This window comes from Eschrichtius robustus, chromosome 7 (genome assembly GCF_028021215.1).
Source record: "Eschrichtius robustus isolate mEscRob2 chromosome 7, mEscRob2.pri, whole genome shotgun sequence".
In the NCBI taxonomy this organism is placed as follows: Eukaryota; Metazoa; Chordata; class Mammalia; order Artiodactyla; family Eschrichtiidae; genus Eschrichtius; species Eschrichtius robustus.
The window spans coordinates 10,518,793-10,536,357 of NC_090830.1; the positions used below are offsets into that span (position 1 = coordinate 10,518,793).

The 17,565-nt window shown below is 36.2% G+C and overlaps 1 protein-coding gene across 5 annotated transcripts in view; it reads left to right on the top strand.

The window, feature by feature from the left end:
• Positions 1 to 17,565, top strand: part of ARID4B (AT-rich interaction domain 4B) — a 127,724-nt gene that overhangs the window by 59,674 nt on the left and 50,485 nt on the right. For all 5 annotated transcript variants that reach the window (XM_068547583.1, XM_068547586.1, XM_068547587.1 and 2 more), the window contains exons 7-9: positions 4,246 to 4,337; positions 13,410 to 13,548; positions 17,282 to 17,361. In XM_068547583.1, the coding sequence (XP_068403684.1) occupies positions 4,246 to 4,337; positions 13,410 to 13,548; positions 17,282 to 17,361 (311 nt within the window). The remainder of the gene's footprint in view (positions 1 to 4,245; positions 4,338 to 13,409; positions 13,549 to 17,281; positions 17,362 to 17,565) is intronic.

Here is a 17,565-nt window from a genome sequence, read left to right on the forward strand (position 1 = left end):
GTTCCTAGAACAGTGCCTGGCACAGAGTAGGAACTGAATAAACATTAGCTGGATGAATAAATGAAGTGTTCATATTTGCCAGGGACTTTGCTTAGTGCTTTACGTACATCCTTGCATTTACAACATTATGAGGGAGATACAATGCTTATCTCTAACTCAGAGTTGATGAAAGTGATGATCAGAACTGGTTCTCAAACCAGCACTTTCTAGCACCAAAATCATGCTCTAAAATTGAAAGATGTTATTAAGTTACTAAGAGTGGAGGGTTCACAAAAGTTTTGTAAATCAGTAACTTGCAATTCAGAATTTTAAAAATGGACATATTTGTTGCAAATAGTGTTATGTTCTCTAGTCCAGCCTGTGAATATTAATTAATGCACAGTGTGGCCAAACCAAGATTTCTTTTTTCTAGTAACTATTTAGAACAGTGTTTTTGTGGGGAATTTTGATATTTCTTTTAAATTATTAGACTTTTTTTTTTTTGTTATTTTCCCTTCCCGTAAATGATTGAATTCCCATTTCAACTCAGAATTTGGGACAGATTCTCTGTATTATGATTCTGGCCTATCTTTTCAGTCTCATACTCTGCTATTTCCTTGTACTTCTGACTTATAAGACTACTTGGTGTTTCCAGATTATGGCTCATACTTTCTTTTCTTGGTTTCTGCTGAGCCCTGCTCTTTTCAAGGCCATGAGAAATGCTTCCTTCTTCATGACTGTCTTTCATGAGCTCTCTAACCAAATTTGATCTCTATATCCTTTGATACTTTTCCACTTCTCTTATTTTTATTTTATGGTCTTTTTGGTTACTTTTATCATTTTTTCTATAAAATTGTAAGCTGTTTTGGTGGAATAGCCACGTTTTTGTCATCTTGATGGGCTTTCCTTTTCCCAGTAGTGTTTTCTACACAAAAGCCTTCAGTAAATATTTAATGAATTAATTGTGAAAGTTTAAATATAGGAAATAGATATAGCTTTGGACAAGTACAGTGAATTTGGCTTCTTACACTGATGAAGTAACAGAATTCTTTCTGAGTTTATGTAATTCTTAGAAATAATTTCATTTCCCTTAGTTAGAACATGTGATAATTATAGTAGGTTAATGAATATGGGTACTTGGAAGACTTGATTTTTTTTCACCTAAGTGAAGGTATATATGTCTTATGTATTTAATCCAGAGAAATATCGAAGATACTAATTTTGTATTTGCCAGGAGAATTGTAAGTTGGAATTGTTCATAAGACAGTTGTAGTATAAAGGCTGAAGCAATAAGAGCAAGTAGCTCAATGTATCCTTTTTAACTTCAGGAAGGATCGGTTTTACTGTGTGTGGCTATATGTGTTGAACTTCATGTTTTGCTAGAGGGTATTGGAATACTGGTGTATTATTCCTTACCCATTGCCATATGCCACATGCTATGCTAGGTACTGGGGGTACATGGGTAAGCTAAGTAGATGTGGAATTTTTCCTTGGGTAACTTATTTTTGCTTCTGAAGGAGACAAAGCATTAATTAATCAAACATATAAAAATTTAAGGGTACTAGGCGCTGTGGAGACATGGCCAGGAGTATATTTAATCTACCATCTATGTACATTCTTTCCCTTGTTTGATATTTCTGCTATTTTCAAAAAACAATTTCAATTTTTTGGAAGTTTGCTCAGAGAATTGTTATTATTACTAATAACTTTGGCCTTTGAGTGAAAAGCCACATCACACTTGGCAGTATTTGGGGTCACTAATCCCATTAATAAGCTGCATACCTAAACAAAGACTTAAATTCAAGATTTTCACAATAAGAGATCATAATAAGCGGGTCAGTCAGTTTGAATTCCCACACCAAAATCACTGGTCCTAGCAATAACCAGCTTAGTGAGGATGTTGCCTATTTCCTGACATCTGTTGGAGTGTTTGGGTATTTCTATAGAGCATTCATAATTTGAATATTATCCAAAAGTAGTTTTATCAGCTGGTATTCTCTCTGTGCATTTACTACATTCAGTTGAAAACTCTGAAGAAAATTTAGATGAACTCCCAGCTCCGTATTTCCTGCAGCCCATTTTAGGTAACAGGGCTATCGGCGTGTTTCCACCAGGCATGTGGAATTTTCTTTGAGCCTTTGATATAGCCAGGAGTCTCTGGCTTTGCTTTGTTGGTTTGAGACAAGACAAAGTCTACCCTCCCCTTACTCTTTTCTGTCATGTGTAATAAAGGTGTTCCTGCTTTCCAGGATTGGGGCCAGGGACAGAGATATTGCTTCCTATTGTTCTAATTCTTTTTTACATACTAGGGAGAGATTGTGGTTTATTTGAGAATTCCTATATGTGATTCCTAGGTAACTCTTCAGAAATCCTGGATATTTTCTTTCCTAAATCAAGTGAAATGACTAGCAGATACTGAAAATAGAAATCACAGTACTTAATAGAAATCTCTGCTTTCAAGAGAGCAGCCTTAATTTTAGGGGAGGGGCATTTAATTCTTTTGTTAGCTTGACAGAAAGTGAAGCCAAATTAATTTATTTTTCCTGTTTACCAAATACAGTACTTTGAAATTTTCACCCTTGGGAAGCATAATCAGGAGTTAATGACAGGTCATTTCTGAAGAGGTTTTGTCTGGCATATTATTGTATTTGGGCCAGCTTTTGCCTCCACATATTTTTTAAATGCCCGACTTACAAACTAAATTTGAAAGGTTAGGTTTTCAGCCCTATAAAAGTTACGATTTTTGTCTGTCGTTACTGCCTTTTTCCTATACTGTATTCTTTGTTGTTGGATATCTATATGTACTTTAAATATATTTACATATATTCTAACAAATTATGCAAAATAGATTAATATGCTTCCCCCTTTCATGTTTTAGTTCATCGTTGTTTCAACAAAATTATCTCAGTTTTAAAAATAAAAGTTAAAATTTTTCTTTTAAATATTAACATTAGTTTGTATTTAGATATTTGATCTTTAAGTTGATGGACACCCTTTTATATAACATTCTTGTTTGTAACTTTGAGAAGTCTTTATCCTAAGTAGTTCCTCACCCTCACTTCCACTCTGACAGTTTTCCTGGGCTCTTTAGTTCCCCTTGTGTTCATAAAAGTATCTGCAATAGCAAAGGTTCTGATGGAGGGATAAAAGGAATAGTAACTGTGGAAAATCATTAAGATGCAGAAAAAGTAAGAATATTACCAACATTGATATTCAGAGAATTAGTTGGGATAGCATCTTCAGATTGATACCTTAACTTTTTAGATATATAAACCTTTTCAGGAAATAGTGGCACGAAAAATCCAAGAAGTCTCTGATATGGAGAAATGAAGGGATTTCAGAATCCCTTTTTCTTCATTCTGCTTTTAACCAACAACCAATTCCTTCCCTGGAAATCATTATTTTTGAATGGGGTGAGGGACAAAAGGGTTGACATGAATTACCAGTTGATAGCAAGAAAGAAGTGTTCATTTGTTGATTATTATCTTCATACCAAGCACAGTATTGGATGTTGCAGATTAGAAAGGAAGGGAAAATAAAATATTAACTGTAGAAAAACTGATTTTTACATTTTCTTCAAAGAAGGTTTCTTACAGGAAATTCCCAGGCCGTCTAGTGGTTAGGTGCTTTCACTGCTGGGGCCCGGGTTTGATCCCTGGTTGGGGAGCTAAGATCCCGCAAGCCGCAAGGGGTGGGGGTGGCAGGGTCAGGGGTCGGGGGAGAAAGGTTTACTGCAGAAAATGTTTGCGAAGTCATAATATAGGGTATCTGAAGCCCTTTTTTCAAGCAGTTGATGCTTATCCTGGTAATTTTGTTTCTGTTACTTATTAAGAATTCTATCTTGTGGATTGGGATTCCCTATATGCAAAGAAAAATTTGAGCTGCAGTTGGCCCAACCTAGGGGTTAGGTACTTGCACATAGGTTTCCTATCTCCCAAATCTGTTGTTTCCACTGAGTTTTATTTGTTTTGTTTTATATTTTAATCATTCTTAGAAGTCTGTCAATCCTCCAATAGATAATGAAATTATCTGGAGAGAACAACTAAATTTTTCACTTTTTTTTTTCCAGCCATGGGCTCATTCATCTTTATTCTAATATCTTTGAAATGAGAGTTTTCTATCTTTAGAAAAGTTGTATTTTTGTCTCCCTCAGGAGAAGTTTTAAATCTCAAAATCTAAGCATATTCTTAAACTGATTTGGTTTAAAAAGAAAAAAAAGAACTTGCAACGTAATAACTTTTGATGGGTTTATGTTCCTACCCACAGACATTAGACCAGCTCCCACTCACCAACCCTGAACATTTTGGCACTCCAGTCATAGGAAAGAAAACAAATAGAGGAAGAAGATCTAATCATATGTAAGTCCATTTTCATAACTGTTAGTTGAACCTGAATTCATTTCTCCTTCCAGTATTGTTTTAGTAGTTATTAATTTTAAATTGTAACTTGCAAAATGCTAACTGAATGGAAGAGTACTTTCAGACTCTTTGGCGTGGGTGCTTGAGGTTCTCCATGCTCAGTCAACTTTAACAGCTATGTTATTTATCTGCCTGCCATTTCTCCTTACATGTATCTTGATGTCATTGTCAAAATGGAATTAGTCAATATTTCCTGAATGATACATCCTCTGTTTTCCTGATATCATGTTTTTTATTCATGCTGTTTTTTTCTGTCTTAAATGCCACCCTTCCATGCCACCGGCTCACTCATTCTTCAGTTCTTAACCAGAAATGCTCCCACATTTATGTGAACCATTCTATGCCTCCCCACTCTTTCCTTAAAAACAGACATGTTTTTTTCTTCTCTGAGCCCTCTAAATCCTTTGCGTTTATCTAATGTCATAGACAATATTTCACCTGTTATTATCATTGTCGTGTTTGTTTTCCCTTCCTAGTAATTTAAATCTTCCTGACAGCTGAACTATCTTATTTTTATGTCTTCTTACAGTTGTGACACATGTTCTACATGTTTAACAAATTACTGTCAATGAAATGTGCTTAGGCTCCAAAAGGCTTTAAATTAAAAAGGATTACAGGATCAAAGGGTCATGAAATTTCAGGTCATCAGAGAGAAAGAAACAATCTTCAAACAGTTCCAGGAAGAAAAAATAATTTATTGCAAAGGAGTGAGAAGCAGAATGGCATCAGACTTCTCAATAGTAACACTAGATGCTAGTGGTCAGTAGAATGCAGAATGGAGGAATGGAAGTTTCTATTAAAGGGAGGACTTGTTATCTAGTATGATGGAACATTGGGGGGAAATTAAAGATATGATGATAACAAATAGAGAAAAAAACAGTAAAGGCATTTAGTTACTCCCCTCAAAATTATATAAGAAAAGAACACTATATTAGTAGGATGGAGGATAGAGAGGTTGCTTAAATGTAAAAGTTAAGTCCTTAAAACAACAGGAAGTCAATACAATAACGTCTAAAATGTATAAATATAGAAATAGCGGTATAGGAATATTACTTAGAGATAAGGTATTAACTGTCAGAGCTGAAAGAGTTAAAAGCAGTTGCCTCCACAGAGCAGAAGAAAATGGGAGAGGATGGGGCAAGAGAATGTAGTTTTTAATTTATTCTGTTGGAGGATAAATTGTTTAAAAACGATTTTGAATATTTTACTTGGATAAAATTTTTAAAAATTTAATGTGCCTGAGCCAAATATTGTCAGAGTAGCTATTAAAAATATTGAATTGAATTATTGAAACTTGTAATGTAAGTGAATGCTTTCATTCAAAGTAATAGAGTCAGGTATTAAATCTAATAGGGGCTAAGCTTTGGAGATAAAAATTGGGTAAGCTCTATCTCTCATATAGCTTAGTTTCAGCCTTACAGCGAACTCATGAAGGTAGGTATTATTTTTATCCCTATTAAAAATTGGGGAAATTGGCCTCAGAGACAGCAACTAATCCAAGGAACACAGGAAGGAAGAGACCAGGACTTGAACTCACCCATGTTCCATAGGCCTTTTCCCATTCAATTGATTGACTCTGTTTTGTTTAGAGTACTACAGTTACTTTCCAAATGAGTTTTAACAGGAAATAAATAATGACTCATTTGAGGGAGGAAATTAAAAGACTAATCCTTGCATTGAAAAAATATTTAATATTACTTATTTTCCTGCTAGTGATTTGGGCCATGCATTTCTTTTTCTCACATAACTCCGAATATTTTAGAAAATGTTTTTCTCAATTAATAGGTGAAAAATGTCTCTCACTTGCAGTGTAACTTGCTGGTGACTTGATTATTTTTAGGATACTGAGGTTGTAACTGTTATTTACTCTTCTTCGTATAACTTTGAAAATATGAGTCTTCTAGTCAGAAAGGAAAATAAATGAAAAATGTGTAATGGCATTCTTAGTATGAAAGAGTCCTCTTGTGATTACTAGATGTTATTGTGATCTAATATTGTTTTCAGTTTTTTCAGAGGGCTATTATATTGCCATAAAATACTCACTGAAGCACTTATAGGTTAAATCTTTTGACATCTCTTTGAAAATTAATAACTTCAATTGTGAATTAAAATTTTATCTACTGTCGATCATTAGGGTCTTCCCGTAGCTTTGTAGTCAACTCTTTTGTTTTATAAATTTATTTATAAATAAATTTATTTATTTACTGTTTTTGGCTGCATTGGGTCTTTGTCTCTGCGCGTGGGCTTTCTCTGGTTGCGGCGAGCGGGGGCTACTCCTCGTTGCGGTGCGCGGGCTTCTCATTGCGGTGGCTTCTCGTTGTGGAGCACGGGCTCTAGGTGTGCGGGCTTCAGTAGTTGTGGCAGGCGGGCTCAGTAGTTGTGGCTCACGGGCTCTAGAGCGCAGGCTCAGTAGTTGTGGTGCACGGGCTTAGTTGCTCCACGGCATGTGGGATCTTCCTGGACCAGGGCTTGAACGCGTGTCCCCTGCCTTGGCAGGCAGATTCTTAACCACTGAGCCACCAGGGAAGCCCCTAGTCAACTTAATTAACTATGATTGATGATGTCAGAACAGTGAGGTGTGGGTGTATTTAATGTAAAATTATTTCATTGGCAAAGATTTTCCACTTCTCTAGCTCTTGAGAGTGGAAGTGTGGCTGAGTTAAGAGTGTGAACAGTAGGGACTTCCCTGGTGGTCCAGTGGTTAAGACTCTGTGGTTCCGCTGCAGGGGGCATGGGTTCGATCCCTGGTCGGGGAACTAAGGTCCAGAATGCCGCACGACCCCCCGCCCCCCGAAATAAAAGAGTGTGAACAGTGGAGCAAGATGGCATGGGTTTGACGCCTGCCTCTGCCACTTCTTTGCTGTGTAACCTTGGGCAGGATGCTTAGTCTTTTCATGCCTCAATTTTCTCGTCTGTAAAATTGAGATAATAGTATTCCCTGTCTCTCAGAGTTGTTGCAAAGGTGAAATGAATTCTGTCCTTCAAAGGGTTTAAGTAGTAATCACTATGCAAGTACTGGATATCATCATCGTGTATTGAATGAAAAAACTTTAATGAAATACTAGTATGTAACATGATTTCGTTTACATGTAATAATGTGTTTATATGTGAGTATGTAAAAATTCTGCTTACTAGTGCTTATGTCCAACAGGAAGGACTGTTTTTGGCTATATTTTATGAATTTAAAAACGGTATTCCCGTATTGTGTATTATATACATATTATAGGGAAAACAGTTTTTGAACCAAGAATTCTTTTAATTTTGAAAAAAATTGCATCTAATATTTAGACATATTTTACCTTTCTACAAATGTCATCCAGAAGTGTAAAAAATTTTTTTAAATAAGATAATTTATGGAATATCACATAGAATGGTCTACAAAAAGGACCAAACGGGAATTCCCTGGTGGTCCAGTGGTTAGGACTCCGTGCTTTCAATGCCAAGGGCCCAGGTTCAGTTCCTCGTCGGGAAACTAAGATCCTACAAGCCGTGCAGTGCGGCTCCCCAAAAAAAAGACCAAAAATTATAGTCTATTAAAATGTCTGCTATGTTCCTTAGCTGAGGTCTCCCTTTCTTGTATATGAGAAGAAAGCATGCAGTTGTCACTGAGCAAGTTTATCTTTGCTTTCTAAAGACTCTAGCATTCTGAGTTAGTGATTTTCCTGTTGAGAATCTGTGTGTAATGAAAGATTTGCTGTTGGGATCATGTTGTACATGTGCAAAGTATGAAGGCAGGCAAAAGGTTGAGAATTACTAGTGTTGGAAATGAAGCGCAGCCCATGTGCAATCTTACTTTGCTTGCTGTTCCTTCCGCCTCACTACTGTGGTCTTTCTCACTGCCAAGAGACGTCATGATGTTCATGCTTAGTGCTTTAAGCCTTGGTGTGTAAGTGCCACAGGCAAGTACCACAGTTTAAAGTGCCCATCTCCTTAAATTACGCTTCCTCAAAGTTCTTTCTCCCCTTTCTTCAGAGTGATTTTCTGCAACAAAGTCTGGAACCTGGATCTTAAGGTCATTTATCTGACCTTCATTTCCTCTTCCATTACTCAACTCAAAAAGGTCTTCATTATGGTTCTCTGATTGCCATTTAAAATTTGTACAAAGATAAATAAGGTTATCTCTTCCCAGGAGTCCCCGGACTCCACTGTTGCAATGCTTTATCACTACCTTTGTTTTCTTTTAAGAACTGTTAATCCACATACCAGTTAATCTGCCTCCAGCTATTCCAAAATTATTTTTGATACCTTCCTTTAATTGTTTTATTTATACTCTGCTTTTAATCCTAATATATTCAGATATTTTATTTTTTAAAGATTATCATCCTCTAGCTTAATATTTTAAAGCAAGTATTGATCCTTTTGATTATGTATAACTTGAGTGAATTTTGCCCTTATAATTTACGTTGTATGCAGAGGTTTTCTTTGATTCTACCTAAAGAATAGAATTCTGAAATTATAGAAGTATTTGTGCCCCTCTCCCTCAAAAGTTTTTTCCTATAACCTGGCAAAAGTATATATGCAACTGCTATTGTAGGAAAGCAGTCTACTTGCTGTTATCCTTCAGAAAAAGGATAAAGCATAATAAGGCTTATAATGATATTTGTTAGAGATTATTTGTGGGTACAGGTTCTACCCAGTGACAGTGCTAAGATTTACCCAATAGACTAGTGATTTGTACCTGCAGACCTTTAAAAAAAATTTTTTTTTGAGATATAATTCACATGCAAAATTCACCCTTTTAAAGTATTCACTGGTCAGTGTTTTTTAGTACATTCACAACATTTTTACAACCAGCACCACTATCTAAGTCCAGAAGTTCTTTTTATTATTCACTGCTTTATTCTGATATGAGAATTTGATTCTAGTTTCCTTCTTGATAAAAATTGGGAAAAAATTAAAACCCTTTTAGTAAGTCTGTACATGTTCTTATGTTCTATATGTTTTAATCTCTAAGAAGCTACACATTTTCAGTCTTCCTGATACTGACTAATACAGATTTTTTATTTTAATATATTTATTTTATTTATTTATTGTTTTTGGCTACATTGGGTCTTCGTTGCTGTGCATGGGCTTTTCTCTGATTGTGGAGAGCGGGCGCTACTCTTCGTTGCGGTGCGCGGGCTTCTCATTGCGGTGGCTTCTCTTGTTGCGGAGCACGGGCTCTAGGCACGTGGGCTTCAGTAGTTGTGGCACGTGGGCTCAGTAGTTGTGGCTCGCGGGCTCTAGAGCGCAGGCTCAGTAGTTGTGGTGCACGGGCTTAGTTGCTCCGCGGCATGTGGGATCTTCCCAGACCAGGGCTCGAACCCATGTCCCCTGCATTGGTAGGCGGGTTCTTAACCACTGCGCCACCAGGGAAGCCCCTACTAATACAGATTTTTAATTTACGGTACAAAATTTGAAACTGAGTTAGTTGTTTGAAAGAATAAGGATCATTAAAGTTCGAATTGCATTTCAGAGATTGAGCCTCTGCAGTTTCTGGCTCAATTTTATATTTGTACCTCCTCATTTGATATTCTTTGGCAAGTGTCTTGTCTAAAGTTCTTCTTACTTGATTTACAATTAATTTACAGTTAATAGTGATGTGTGATCAGCTTTAAGTGTCTAGCTGTTAGTTTGTTTGGTAAACATTATCATGTAATTAGCTTTGTTTCCAGTGGCATCATCAGACGTTATTTCAGAGACAGTATGTTATTTTGTTGTGGCTCTATAAACACATACCTGGTACCAGAGAAGCAACAGTGACAGAGGGAATAAACACCAAGCAGACTCTCTGCTTGTTCTATCTTTGCTCCCTTAACATATTTCTGATGCTCATTTATTTTAGTATATCAGTTTATTGAGTACTAGTCTTATGTAAACAATTTCCTGGCTAAACTCCGCTAAAAGGTAAAGTTAAAAGGAGCCTTAGGTATAATGGTATGGTTAATACTGGTTGTATACATTATACTGATTGTATACATTTTGCGATTTCAGGAGAAATAGAAATCAGAAGTACCACAGTAAAAAGAAATAAACCTATTCAGTTCATTTACTTAGTCAACAAATATTTATTGAGCATCTGCACTGTGCCGAGCACTGTTCAGGTACTTGGGATATATCAGTGAACAAAACAGGCACTTATAAAATCTCCGGGGCACTTCCCTGGCGGTCTAGGAGTTAAGACTCTGCGCTTCCACTGCAGGGGGCATGGGTTTGATATCTGGTTGGGGAACTAAGATCCCACGTGCCCTGCAGTGTGGCCAAAAAAACCCCTCTGCCTTTAGAGCTTACATTCTCTCGTATGCGGGGAGATGGACAATACAGAAGAAAACAGAAGAATTAAGTAAATTATGTAGTATGATAGATTTGTAAGTGCTGTGGAAATAATAAGAGTAAGGTTGGGCGGGGGGATTGGGATGGGCAGGTTATAAATTTGAATAAGGTGATCAGAGTAACGTAATTGAGGTGACATTTGAACAGACACTTACAGGAGGTGAAAAAGTTTCCACATGTCTGGGGATAAAGCATTCTAGGCTGTTTTCTCTGCCAAGGGGAGGAGTAGTTGGTGGAGAAAGTGAGGTCAGGGGATCTTCTGTTTTTTTAAGTGGGAGAAGTAACAGCATTTTCTTAGAAATAACACTATACTGGTAGGACTCAATCTTGTAGAGGCAGAGAAATTGATACAGGAGAGAGAAGCGAGCATTGCTGGAATAAAGGCTTGAGTAGGTGAGAGGGAGGAGGAAATCTAGTCCACGAGCGGGGAATGGTTTTGGAGTGGAGTCTGGACATGATGTGAGGTGGATGGATGTTTTATGTAGCCAGTCAGTTTACATTTATATATATATAACTTTCTCGTGTCTGAAGTCTTCACATTTGTTAAGTCTTATGAAAGAAATTAGAATTTTCTTTACTGTTGCAGATGACTTTGTTAGCCAAGTAAAGCCCAGTTTTCTCTTTCTATGTTTTACAGATTTGATTAATGTTATTTGTGACATTGTGACTTTCTGTCTTGCTAATGATAATGGCATAAAGGGTGTCCATAAAACCCCAGCTGAATGAGTCTTCTGTGACTCCTTTGAAAAAAGCAGTAATTATGGTTTTAAGTTTGGTTGTGTTGTCCTTGAGAAGTTCTTCTAATCAAGTAGAAATCAGACTTGTGAAGTCTGTCATTATTATCCCAAGCTTTGTGCCAATTTGTAAGGTTTTATGCTCTGCTAATATGAAGGTATGTTGGTTTTTCCTGCTACCTATTACCTACTTTCTAAGTAAGGGTTAAACTGCTTTAAGTGCCATTTGAAGTACAGTAGTTCTACTCAGTAGCAAATTTTGAAGATTTGCTTTTTTTTTTTTTTAATTTATTTATTTTATTCATTGTTTTTGGCTGCGTTGGGTCTTTGTTGCTGTGCGTGGGCTTTCTCTAGTTGCGGTGAGCGGGGGCTACTCTTCGTTGCAGTGCACAGGCTTCTCATTGTGGTGGCTTCTCTTGTTGCGGAGCACGGGCTCTAGGCACACGGGCTTCAGTAGTTGTGGCACGTGGGCTCAGTAGTTGTGGCGCACGGGCTTAGTTGCTCCGCGGCATGTGGGATCTTCCCGGACCAGGGCTCGAACCCGTGTCCCCTGCGTTGGAAGGTGGATTTTTAACCACTGCACCACCAGGGAAGCCCTGCTTTGTTTTTTTATCAGGGGACAACTTTTGGGTTAATTGAGTGATCACTGAAATTAGATAGTGATATTCCCCCATCACTCTAAAATGTTTAATAGTATTATAATAGGTTTTGCTTCCTTTATATTTACGTTGGAATATATAAATATATATTGGAATACATTGGAATATATAAATATAAAAGGATGACATTTATATTGTTATCCTGTTTTATTTTATAAAAATATCATTTTTATTTTATTATATTTCTCATTCTCTTGCAGTCTATTTATTCAGCATTCTTAGTATCATTACTTATTCTGGGCTTTTTTTTTTTTGATTCATAAAGCTCATTTAATTTTTATTGGAGTATAGTTGCTTTACAGTGTTGTGTTTCTACTGTACAGCAAAGTGAATCAGCTATACGTATACATATGTCCCCTCTTTTTTGGATTTCCTTCCCATTTAGGTCACTACAGTTAGGTCACCGGGCATTTTGAGCACAGTTATTAGAATCTGTTTTCTTTACCACTAATGGTGGGCTTTCTGGGAACCAGATTCAGAATTTGTTTTTGTTTTTGTTTTCCTTTTTACTATACTTTCCTCTAACATCAAATGGATGGTTTTGGATAGTTCCTTTTTCTTTTTTCTAACTTACTAGTCCAGTATACAATGTAACTGAAAGGAATTTTTAGCATAATACAAAAGAACCATATTGTGCATCTTATGAATATGTAGTTTGTGTATATTTGTTATTAAAGACAGCAGTGGTGCTCTCTTACCAGAGTGTTTCCTCTCCCCAGCCTGACCCCCATTAATAAAGATCTGCCTTCCCCTTTTTAAAATTAGCTTTGGAGGAATTCCCTGGCGGTCCAGTGGTTAGGACTCCAGTGCTCTCACTGTGGTGGCCCGGGTTCAGTTCCCTGGTTGGGGAACTGAAGATCCCATAAGCCGTGTGGTGTGGCCAAAATAAATAAATAAATAAAATGAGCTTTGTACTGGGAGTGTAAAACTACCACCTCCAGAATTCCTTTAATCTGAGAGGAGGATCTAGTATATTTTAGTGCAGTACTGGGATGCTTCATATGGAGCCTTTAGCTTTTTGATAATTTGGGGACCAGTGTTATTCTGTTCTGATTTTTCCCTTAATCTTTTAAAATAGCACTAAATAAATCCAGAAGATTTTTAGGAAAATGGATTGCTTTCCTCTAATGATAACCTTTTTAAAATTATTCTTTAGAAATTTAGAAAATTATTTAAAAATTTAAATTAGCCATTCTGTAGGTTGTAGGAAACGGGGTAAGATTTCTAGAATACCTGTATTCATCAGCTTGGTGTGCTTATTCTTTGTGAAGATAAATAGAAATATTTCATTTTTTTTCTTTCCCTAGACCAGAGGAAGAGTCTTCTTCATCCTCCAGTGATGAAGATGAGGATGATAGGAAACAGATTGATGAGCTGCTAGGAAAAGTTGTATGTGTAGATTACGTTAGTTTGGATAAAAAGAAAGCACTATGGTTTCCTGCATTGGTGAGTAACTTCAGTATGAAAGAGTTTAATTTTCAACTATATAAGTTCATGAAGAAAACAGTTGATTTTCTTACTAGTGTTTTTTCATAGGTACAAAATGGGGAAATGGTTTTAGCATCATTCAGGTCACACAAAATTACTTTGAAAGTTATTTCTGAGTACAAAGAACTCCTGCAGTCATCCGAGAAAGGATGAAAATCATGATAATTTTAGAGGCTAGGTATGTTACACTGCTCAATTTTGGGTGAAAAATTCCTCATGCAAACTTTTAAAACTTCTAAATCTACCATGCAAAAGGCTGCAAAAGAAGAACAGAATCTTGTTTTCTACTGTTGTCTACAAATGATATCAATTTTTCATCCTTTTTGGTAAACACTTCGTATTCTTTATCCCGAGTGTTAAGTGTTTTGCACAAAATAAGTGCCCAATAATTGTCAACTCTTACAGTTACAATTAAAACTGATGAGGGCAATTATTTTAATAAATTTAAATACTTTATGATACGTTTGTACTTCTGCATATATCCATCTATCCATTACACATTTATTGGATGCCTGTTATGTGTAAGGATTGTGCTAAGGTCTTTATGCTGATTATGAGGTATGTATTATTTATCCTCATTTAGAGATAAGGAAACTGAGTGTTAGAAGGGTTAAGTAACTTGTCAAGCTTTGGGTTAATGGCAAGCTAAAAACTTAAGTGTCAGTGTATGTGATCATTTCTTTTTTCCTAAAGCACTAAGATTCTTTGAAAGAATTTCTTTTGAAAACATGTTTTAAAAGAGCTTTGTGTGTCTTTTTCTAAAACAAAAGGAACATTAAAATTTGCACTTTAGTTTTTTCAGTATTAATTTAAGATTCTCTCATCATAATTTCTAAATAGTTTCCTTGATGATGAGAAAAATATTTAAAGATATACAATACTGAAAGGTTAGTAATCTGCTTAGTCAACGATTTTATCATTATTTTAAAAATCTTAGCATTAGTGATACATATTATCCTCCCCACAAATTTGAGATCTTTTGGAAAGTGATAAATAATTTTTGTCAACTAGAGTGTGAAATTGTGTTTTGAATCAAACAATCTTGACATAATCACATAAACAGTATTTGCATTTCTATTTTTAAAATTAGTGTTTATAAATTGAGTAAATTTTAACAAGTGCTTGGTAACATCATGTTAGAGAACAATTGCATACTTCTAGGAACTATTAATAGCCACCATGTTTTGAGCACTTACCCTGGCCAGGCACTGTGCTAGCTTGTTCATGTAAGCACATGGTCTCATTTAATCCTAATTGAGGCTGAGACATAAGTGGTATTTACCCCCATTTTAAGGGGAGGAAATCTTAGCTTCCCTGACTCACGCAGTCCTCTTTTTTAGTTTCCTTCACTGCTTCTCCTCTAACCAAGCTTTAAATGTTGTTGTTCAAGGTTCAGAATATATCACATTGTATTCTCTTTAGGGTGATCTCATCCCCTTTTATAGCATTGGTTGCAGAGATAATAAACTGAAATGTCTTAGGGACCAAAGAAAATCACATGCATGGGTGAATGGGATAAAATGTGGATTGTAGTTCCTGTAACAGAATGGAGAGTGAACCCACTTACACGCCATCATCAGCACTGGCCAAAGCTGTCACGTGTATGGGTTTCAAAATCCTAAGCTCGTGAGAAAGAAAAAAATGTGTGATTTTGGCTCACAGTTTTAGAGCCCTGATATTTAGACTGTTTACTCCCAAGTTTACAGCTTAGAGTTCAGACCCCTACTCTGAGCTCTGGACCTGGGTATCTATCTATCATTATCTCCACTTGGCTGCCCTTTAGTCACCTCAAAATTTAATAAGACTAAAGCTAAATTTATGCTCTCCTCCCTTATTCCCAAACATGACCCTTCTCCGTTGTTTCCTCTCCCTGTGAATGACACCATTTGCACGAGGCAGAAGTGTAAGCATCCTTTTCTCTGTCATCTCTCCACTTCCCTAATTATCTCTAATATTTCTTGTTCCTCTGATTTGCCATCAGCACCAGTTTACATCCAGGTCACCATCTCTCACCTGGAAGATTTGCAGTAGCTTCATCTCTTCCAACTCTTGTCCTTCTCTGGTCCATTTTCTTTATGACAGTCAAAGCAATCTTTTAAAAGGCAATTCTATTATGACATTATCTTGCTTTGGATCCTTCCCTTGAAGAGTTTAGATTTTATCCTCAGAATTAACATGGCCTACAAGATTGACAAATCTGAACTCTGCTTACCTCACTTATTTAGCCCAGGCAGAAAGTTAGCTACATTGACCTTTTGCTTCCTAGAATGGGCTCCACTGCTTGCTGTGTCAGGTCCTTCGCATAATCTGTTTCCTCTGCTTGCAGCGCAGCCCTGTGGTACACAACGTGTACACACATACATCCTTCGTCAAGCCAGTTCCTACTCAGCTTTCAAAGCTGAGCTTAAATGTTGTGTCCTCAAGAAACTGGTCCCTGACCACTTAGATAAGGACTTATCACAATAGCAGTTAAATAAATATGCACTTAACTTGTTTAGTGCTTGTCTTTCCAGCTAGACTACAAGCTGATTGTGGGGAGGAACGGTGACTGATTAGGCCTCTGTGGTCCAGTACGGTACTTTGATGAAATAGTTAATATTTGTAGAGTGGCTGGATGAATGAATGAACAGGTATTAAGTACTTACTTCTGGACTTTTTTGAAATGATAGGAAAGTTTTCGTAGATGCTAATGCATGTAAAAGACTTTCATGAGTGAATTATTTCATAATGCCATCAACATTTAAGCAACGCTTAATGCAGTGCAGTTACAATTATGGAAATTGTTAACCTTTTAAAGACTGAACTAGAACTTACCTGTTTCTCACTCCTCTCAAACCTGTGGTGAGAATACATGCCTTTATGTACTATTGTGTCATTTTTCAGAGCTAATGAGACAGTCCTTAAAACGAATCTGTCATACTTAGCCCATTTTTCATTAAAAACTATAACTATACTATTGTTCTTGGTATATATAGTGGGCAATCTAGGGATTAAAATAATAAAAATTTATAGGTGTCTTAACGTTAGTATTACCTTTGGGAAGGCATGCTTTATCCTTACTTTAAATAATAGTTGAGATGACTTCAAATAAAATAAATCTTTTATTTTGTTCATAATAAATCTTATACAGACTCCAGGAAGGTACCCAGTTTAAAATGCTTACTTTTTAGAGTGGGTAGTATTATGGAGAAATTTTAGCATGTGTTAACGTGTATATTTAAATGTAAATAATCAGTAGAACATCATCTCTATCTTTTTTAAGATAGAGACTGCTCTGATTAAGGTTCTGATATCTGATCCCATTTTGGTCCCTGCTGTTCTCTTAGCCCTGCTGCAGATCCTTTGTTAGGACTAGCTCTCCCTCTTTTTCCACCCCTGAGCTACTCTCATTCCAGCTTTCTATTTCTGCCTAGACTTGGTCCACAGCTTCAGTCTAGTCATAGCCACAGTTCTGCTCTCAACACCGTGCCTGTGTCAGAAAACAATGTGGATAATCCAGAGAGCTGGAAGGATAAACTTAAAATTACTTGTGTGTGTTCCCACATGTGTGTGTAGCTGTTTACCCTCAAACTAAAATTAGTTTTTAAATTTTAAGCTGAAACTATTTTGAAAAGGATTTAAATAATTGATACTTACATAACTATCTATAAATGTGCTTTTAGTTATAATAGTTTCACACTTTTTTTAAAAGGTGGTTTGTCCTGATTGTAGTGATGAAATTGCTGTGAAAAAAGACAATATTCTTGTTCGATCTTTCAAAGATGGCAAATTGTAAGTATAATTCACTTGGTATGAAAAATATGCTGTTTTTCCAGATTGGGATGGTAAATTATAAATTAGTTATTTCCAATGACCTTATGCTTTTCCTTCTCATCATACAGAATGTTTCAGAGTATGATCATTTTTCGTATTATCATTAAGTATAGTAGTCTTATGATATGTCTTTTCTTGTTCATTTGGTCTTTTCTAAACTAG